This window comes from Cyprinodon tularosa, unplaced genomic scaffold (genome assembly GCF_016077235.1).
Source record: "Cyprinodon tularosa strain WSP-4 unplaced genomic scaffold, ASM1607723v1 ctg464, whole genome shotgun sequence".
NCBI classification, from domain to species: Eukaryota; Metazoa; Chordata; class Actinopteri; order Cyprinodontiformes; family Cyprinodontidae; genus Cyprinodon; species Cyprinodon tularosa.
This window is the reverse complement of record NW_024039190.1, coordinates 225,911-233,617: the sequence shown is the minus strand read 5'-3', so window position 1 is coordinate 233,617 and position 7,707 is coordinate 225,911. Positions and strand designations below refer to the sequence as shown.

Below are 7,707 nucleotides of genomic sequence, written 5' to 3'. Positions count from 1 at the left end.
TAGCGGAACTTTTAAAGAAGGCAAAGATTCTGCCGAGAACCATTTTCTGTGTACCACAGGAACCGGAACTGGTTGTAACGACGCAGTGCCAGAAGTTTTGTAAGGGTTTGAAGCAGGTTTTTGTTGACTTTTTTTGCGTAAAGATGTACATTTAGTTCCACTATATCCATATTGCTACATTTATTTTCTCTTAAAATGACAAAAGAGAAACGGCACCGAAGAAGGGAGTCTCCGACGCGGGAGACCGAAGTAAAGATAAAACAGGAGAAACTGAGCCCCAGCAGGCCACAGCGATCACGCCGATCCAGGTCCAGATCTACCGGGACATCGAGTCCACCGAGAAGAAGAGGGAGCAGGTATATTTAATAAGATCCTTATACAGAATTAATTATATCACTTTTAGACACGCATTTAGCCTTTGTATTTGTTGAGTAGAATATATATCGGGAGTGATTTGTGTCCGTTTATCCGAACAGCGATGTTGTTGCTTCTATTGGGGGGCATTTTTTTAAACTATATATATATATATATATATATATATATATATATATATATATATATATATATATATATAGCAATAAATTGATAAAATATACAGAATCTGCAGGCTCGAATACTGATAAAAAATAACATTGAATATATTTTTCGCTTTTTTTAACTGTTTCCTTACTCCCATCCATAACCTGTTGCAGCACTGAATGCTGCATCTTTCTTTACTGCCTCAAATCTATATTTTTTTTCCCCCGCACCTACGATCGCATCACTATCCATCAATCTTCTCCAACTTAGTCCTGTCAGGGTCGCGGTGGGGCCGGTGCCTCAGGCAGTCAATGGCCAAGAGGCAAGGTAGATCCTGGACTGGTCGCCAGTGTATTACTCACAGCTAAAGGCCAATTTAGAGAAGCCAATTAACCAATTAAGCCATGGTTGGACTGTGGGAGAAAGCCGGAGCACCGGGAGAGAACCCACGAATGCACAGGGAGAACATGCAAACTCTATGCAGAAAGACCCCCAGGCCAGGAATCGAACCCAGAACCTCCCTGCTGCAAGGCAGTAGTGCTACCCACTGCACTATTGTATCGATTTTCTGTTGCTTTTTTCCCCCCCCCCCGAATGTTTTTGGTGTCATTCTAAAATTGAATACTATTTATGTCATGCCCCTGTAATGGGATAGAAGCATTACTGTCTGACACAGAGTGCTTGTGGTTCTGGAACTGTTCAGACAGCAAATGTATACTTAAACATAATTTAAAGCTGCTTAAAGGTTGATGATGATTTGGAGAGATTATTTTAGTTGACAATAACCAAAGACTTCTGTTTTTACACATTTTCTCACCTTTATCTTACATTGCTGACTCCCAAACGTCAGCTAATTTCCTGATTTATCCGTACATACTGACTGTTTTTACTTTCTTCCATCTGTTATTAACTCCTTTCTTTTAAGAATCCCTGATCAACTGGCACTTCATGTATGTTTTATGAAAGTTTCACACAGAGTATAGCTCGTACGTAAACTAAACAGAATTTGTAAATAATCTAATGGCAGTCTCATTTGAAAATGAGGCTTTCACTTTCTTGTAGGCTGTAATGATGTGTTTAAATACTCTTCAATCTTCGTCAGTGATATGCAGAGGTGAAAATGTAGACCTTTGGAAAAAGGTTTTGACTTTAATATGGTACTGCCTAAAATGACAGTCACATATTTAAAACTAATTCAAGATTTTACTTGATTTCGTAGTGAATTAAGTATTCAAACGTATGTGCTTAGCTAAGGAGTCTGTTTGGTCTGTCATGTAGATCACCACCCAGGGCTAGGCAGCGCTCGCTGGACGGAAGGACAAACTCTCCTGTTGGAACAAGTAGAGGATCTCCCAGAAACAGAAGAAGCCGCAGTCCTCATCGTGGTGGTGATGTCAAAATTAAGCGGGTAATTAGAATAGGTTTGAGTTTTCAAATCAACAAAATGAGTGGTGCTGGGATTGAAACCCACTATATCTATACACATGTTGGTTGTGCACCAGTGTTTACATCCATCAAACGTTGTTGTATTGTTTTTCTACAAAATTCTGTGTGCTTCACTGTAATAACGGACCAAAAAAAGTAGTCCAGGGGGGGCGGTATGGGTTGTTCTAAAATAAAAAAAATACCAATTAAAAGTTCTTGATAGTGTGGATTGTATTAAGCACCATCTAATATGAAACTCTCAATCAACTCCCCTAACAATTTATATTAAAAATATACGGAGTCTACCATCTCTGTTTACTACTATAATGATGTAATAAAGCCAGCTGTTCAGTGTAGGATTCCATATATTTGTTTCTTTCTCCATAAACCATGATGGGTACAGGGCAGACATCTGGAACAAGGTGCAGTGAGCTCTATTCAAAATGCATCAATGTGAAGAGAAAACACTTCACATAAAGAGGCCATCCAAACTATAAAGCATGGTGTTGGCAGTGTTGTGCTATGATGATTTTTATCAGTCTTTAAATTTGTAATATACAAATTAATTCAACTTTTTAGTTTTGATTTTGTTTTTTTTATAGCCACTAGTAACTTAAAAAAAAGGTTGTCTTGCTGTTATTAGAACAGCATGGAATCATTTCACTATTTTACCAACACTAGGAAGCTTTTATTCATACAAATGGTGTAAATGATATAGCACAACATATATTCACTCTGTAAATGCTTTCTTTGTAAATGCCACAGGAAAGGGACGAACATAGGGCAGGTGGTGATGGCCGAAGAAAGAGGAGTGACCAGTCGGATGATAGACGGAGCCGATGGGAAACAGACAGGTCACGGGAAAGGGAGCACAACAGAGACAGGAACCGAGAACGAACTGCCCTGGCTTCTCAGCAAGACGAGCGTCGGCAACATGATGAGCGGCGCAGGGAAAATCGTCAACGGCGTGAAGAAGAAGAAGAGGACCTTAACTTTGGAACATCCGAAGGAGGGAGTGATGACTCCAGGGCTCCTCCTGCTGAGAAAGAGAAGCCCAACTTTGAACTGTCAGGCGCGCTCACCGAAGACACCAACACATTCCGGGGAGTGGTGATCAAGTACAACGAGCCCCCTGAGGCTCGCATTCCAAAGCGTAGGTGGAGATTGTACCCCTTTAAGAATGATGAACCACTACCTGTGATGTACATCCACAGACAGAGTGCCTATTTGTTGGGGCGACAGCGAAGAATCGCTGATATCCCCATTGACCATCCCTCGTGCTCCAAGCAACATGCAGTATTCCAGTACAGGTGGGAAGAAAACCTGCCATGGCTGTTTTCTGACAATTTAGATGACTTTTTTATTTTTTTGGACCATGTTTAACTTTAATTATAAATGTTAATTGTGGTTGTTTGTTTTGCAGGTTGGTGGAGTATACTCGAGCAGATGGCACCACTGGCCGCAGGGTAAGGCCTTACATTATTGACCTTGGTTCTGGAAATGGCACCTACTTGAACAATCAGCGGATTGAACCCCAGCGCTACTATGAGCTCAAAGAAAAAGATGTTCTTAAGTTTGGCTTCAGCAGCCGCGAGTACGTCCTGCTGCATGAGTTCTCCGATACCAGCGAAGTGGATGTAAAGCAGGAGGAAGAAGATGACGAAGGGCTTGATGAGTGATAGCCCATTATACGATATTTGAAATTGTTTTAAAATAAAGCTGTGTGCTTAAAAAATGACTTATAAACTGGTAAAGGCAGGAATTGTTTACTGAAAGCGAGTAGTGTTGTAAATATTCTGTAAGAAATGAAGTCTTGCTTTATCCTGCCACAGTCGTGTCAAAATAGACCTCTTTTTCTCAGGTTTGTGGGATGCATGATTGATCTTCCTGATCTCATGTAATGTGTCAGGGTACCAAACATGACTGCAGTGTGCACCCTGGACTCTTAAAGCTTTCTTATTAACAGAATAAGTATAGACCTACAGATTGCATTTATTTTTCTTTTGACCTTTTTTTTTGTAGAACAAGCAGGAGAAATATTTGTCTCTGCATCACTGCAATGGGTATTCAGAGACTGCCATGTTTTTCAGTTCATATCAATTTGTAGTAAGTGTTATTTTTTGTACTGTAAATAAAAAAAAGTGACCGGTTGTGGCTGTTTTACATTCTTAGCGTTCCTGTTATACTTAAAGAATATTAATTAATGTAGGCTTTGTTGGTGTACATATATTTTTTTATGCATGATTCAGAATGGTAGATCAGATCAGTAGATTAGTGTATATAATAAAAGCAATGATCTCAGGCTTTCCTTTCCTGAAAAATCACCCCAACATGTAAGACACACTATCTCTGCATGTAATTTACCAAATGAATATATTTTTTTGCCAATCAGTTTAGATGTGACTGCTAATACTATTTTTTTTTTTTTTTTTTTTCAAATTTAGAAGTTGAAATATGTTGAGGTTATAATGTTGTAAAAAAAATCTAGAAAAAAGCCAGACAGATTTTAATAGTGGATTTGAAAACAATTTATTATTCCAAATGGGAAATCAAATGTAGCTATTAAACTTTTTTCAAGTTATTGATGTTGAAAGCTGCAGACAGGAATGATCTTCTGTAGTAGTCTTTTTTTTAATGCACTGTATTGTTAATGGTCTTCTGAAGAGAATGCTCAAGTCTTTCCATATTGGCCTTCATCTTATAAAGAACTGCCAAATCATCCCCAGAGGTTCAAGAATAGTTCCTAGAAGATAACTGGCACTATAACAACTGGCAATAACTTCTATTTAGAAAACACAACATGCTATCTTTACGCCATCTCCTAATCCACACTGAGGCTCAAAGCAGAATTTAATTAAAGCACCAAGTATGATAGCTTAATATCTGCTTTATGTCACATTTGTCTGAACTACGGCTGAAACAATCAGATGAATCATGATTAATGGATTATTGGAATAACTAACAAATTCAGTAATCGATAAATTTTCAATTGGAGTATAGAGACTCTCAAACAGCCCTTAGTTGACAGAGCAACCCACTAAGAGCAGAAATTATATGAAAATTGTAAATAAAAAATATATAAACATTTTGCATTTAAGATTAAAAAAAAAAAAAAATTTAATCTGTCAATATGCTCTATCCAGAACTCCTCAAGTTGAAAAGTTTGTTTCCCCTGGTTTAATTTTGTAAAAAGTCTTCTTTAAGGAGCCTTTGGCTATTAGATTATTAATCCATTAATTGAAAACATAACAGATTAATCAATTTGGTAAATAATCGTTAGTGGCAGCCCTACTAAACAAAAATACTAAATAACATGCAAGTGTGTAGCTCAAATCTCATAAGATAATATTCATTGGTCATAAAGTTATACTGGCTAAAAAGAGGATTGAAATTACCAAACAGAAATGCTTTTGGGATTCCTTTCTTGCAGGTGGGCCTAAAGCAGCTGCTTAGCTGATGCTAGGATTGCCCTGATTGGTGGCTGTATGTTGGAGTAGCTCTGCTAACATGATTTTGATGTATTTTTTTTTAAGAATTTGATTCTCTTCATTGAACTATTATTATTTTAGTTTTTTTTTTTAGTTTTTTTGCCTCTGGTGTTTGATGCTGTACAACTGGTGGATTTTTGCCAGTATTTTTTTCTTCTCTGGACACTTGTTATTGTGTAGCGATAGCAATCATAACAAGTTGGTATTTTACACCCTGGAGCAGCTATTTAACATCTCAAAAGCTTGAATAATACTTCAACTACTTTCACAAGTACCAGCTGAGTTAAAAACGACGCACAGAGGATGCAGTGCAGGAGCAAGGAGAAAAGAGAAGAGCAGTAACAATCATTCTGAGCAATGTGAGATCTTTAGGAAACAAGTTAGAGGAACTCCAAGGACCCAACCAGAATATCAAGATGCATTATGTGTTTTAATTGAAACGTTGTTGCACGATCATATCCCTCCAGTGTCTCTGCCAGGGTTTCTAACCACACAAGCAGACAGAGATTTAGAGAAGGATGGAAATCTCAAGGGAGATGGGATGGCAGTGCATGTGAGTAACAGATCCAGGACATGTTACAGTGCAGATTTGTCTTTGTAACCCAGATATTAAACTGGTAGCAGTCGTTTTTCGTCTTTAGTATTTGTCCAGAGTTTACTGGTGTTCTTTCGGTAATTGTTTACATTCCACTTTCTGCTGCTGCCCCACTTTGTGTGATGTCTTCAGTTTATTTGTTGTCAAGCTACAGACACAACAGCCAAATGCAATTGTGGCAACAATTGTTAACAATTAAGTGTTTATTTTGAATACTTTACAAACTTTATTACCATTTTCTATATACAGAGTGTATACAAAACCAAATTACAATGTATACAGCTTACAACAGTGAAATGAACATTACCATCTATAAAGTGCAGCAGTGATCAAGAATCTAGACAGTGTAGGAGAAATGGAAAACCCGTTTAAAGTCATGCTACACACCTCACTGTCTGTTACATGTCTCACTGTCTGCTAAACTGCCACCATTACAACAGTTTGTCAGCTGCTATACCAGAGAAAACTAATCTTAGGACTTCGTCCTATGCAAATTAAAAGACTCATACATCTCTTAAACAAGACAGCCTCTAGGGAAGCTGGATCACAAACTTGTTTTGCCCTGCTTGGAGTAAAATCCTCTTTGTAAGAGACAAACTGCTGTAAAAAGAACTGGTCACACAAGGCTGATGAAACCCCGCATTGTTGTTTAGATGCTACGCACTGGAATGTTGGCCACATGGAGAGGACTTCAATGCAACAACTGAGTGTGTGATTGACTACATAAACTTCTGTGTAGATATACCATCCCCCGGAACAATTACATGCTTCCCCAATTAAAAACTCTGGAACGCTAGGGATGTGAAAGAACTGCTAAACAAGGAACAGAGAGCCTTCAGGAAGTGAGGCAACAAATGATTTAGTATAAAGGATAGTATACAACTATAGGTCAAGATATAAGAAAACAAAGAGGCAGGAACAGGCCAGAAAACAAGCTCCAGATAAACAAAATTAGAGACGTGTGATCCGGAAAGAAGATGATGACAGGCTTCAAGCAGAAGGAGGTTCAGACAGATGGAAGTCTGTCCACACAGAGGCAATGAAGTGAACACATTCTTAAATAAACTGCAAAAAATTTAAATCCTTGTAAATCTGTAAGTCAATTTTTCTTAAATTCAGTGCATTTCTTCTTGACTTAAGGAGCTAAATGAGACATTTTGCTGATGGAATAAGACACTTTACATAAAAAAATAAGAAAGAAAATGTGTAGTCCCTTAAATCAAGTGAATAATACCTAATTATCTTATTTTAAGGCTAAAAATACTAATTCTATTGGCAGATCATCTTATTTCCCTATTCAAATAAATGGTAAATAAACGTATTTTAAGAATGTTTTACTCATTTAAAGATGTTTTTGCAGTGATAGGTTCAGTTCAGAAACAATGTCAGCTTTCTTCTCTTCTGCTCAAAGTCAAAAGGACATTCTTCTGTCCTTTGACCCAAAGCTTCTCTGTAACACCTTAAATGTTTCCCCTTCTGCCATAGACCTGCATGCTTCAATGCTCTTGTTCTCTGACAAATCAGAAGATGCTGCTTCTCCCGCTGCCTCCCAGCTGTCTGTCTCTAGAAGCGAAGTCAAGAGAAAACTGAATGATAATGATTCACCAGGTCCAGATGGTGTCCTAAAGACTTGTGCAATGCAGCTTTGTTGGATTCTACAGCCCCTCTTTAACCCCAGAC

At 38.0% G+C, this 7,707-nt stretch overlaps 1 protein-coding gene across 1 annotated transcript; it reads left to right on the top strand.

Annotated features, from left to right (window-relative positions):
- The first annotated feature begins 58 nt into the window (after positions 1-58).
- snip1 (Smad nuclear interacting protein) lies at positions 59-4,095 on the top strand. The gene is made up of 4 exons (XM_038301269.1): positions 59-356; positions 1,798-1,927; positions 2,710-3,254; positions 3,368-4,095. Exons 1-4 carry the CDS (start codon positions 196-198, stop codon positions 3,621-3,623), a joined length of 1,092 nt encoding a protein of 363 aa, XP_038157197.1. The 5' UTR covers positions 59-195; the 3' UTR covers positions 3,624-4,095.
- The last annotated feature ends 3,612 nt before the right edge of the window (positions 4,096-7,707 follow it).

Bases quoted from the DNA above. Each gene is read 5' to 3' on its own strand.
- snip1 (XM_038301269.1), top strand. From the start codon at position 196: ATGACAAAAGAGAAACGGCACCGAAGAAGGGAGTCTCCGACGCGGGAG. The intron at 357-1,797 runs GTATATTTAATA...TCTGTCATGTAG, and splicing joins CCGAGAAGAAGAGGGAGCAG to ATCACCACCCAGGGCTAGGC. The intron at 3,255-3,367 runs GTGGGAAGAAAA...TTTGTTTTGCAG, and splicing joins CATGCAGTATTCCAGTACAG to GTTGGTGGAGTATACTCGAG.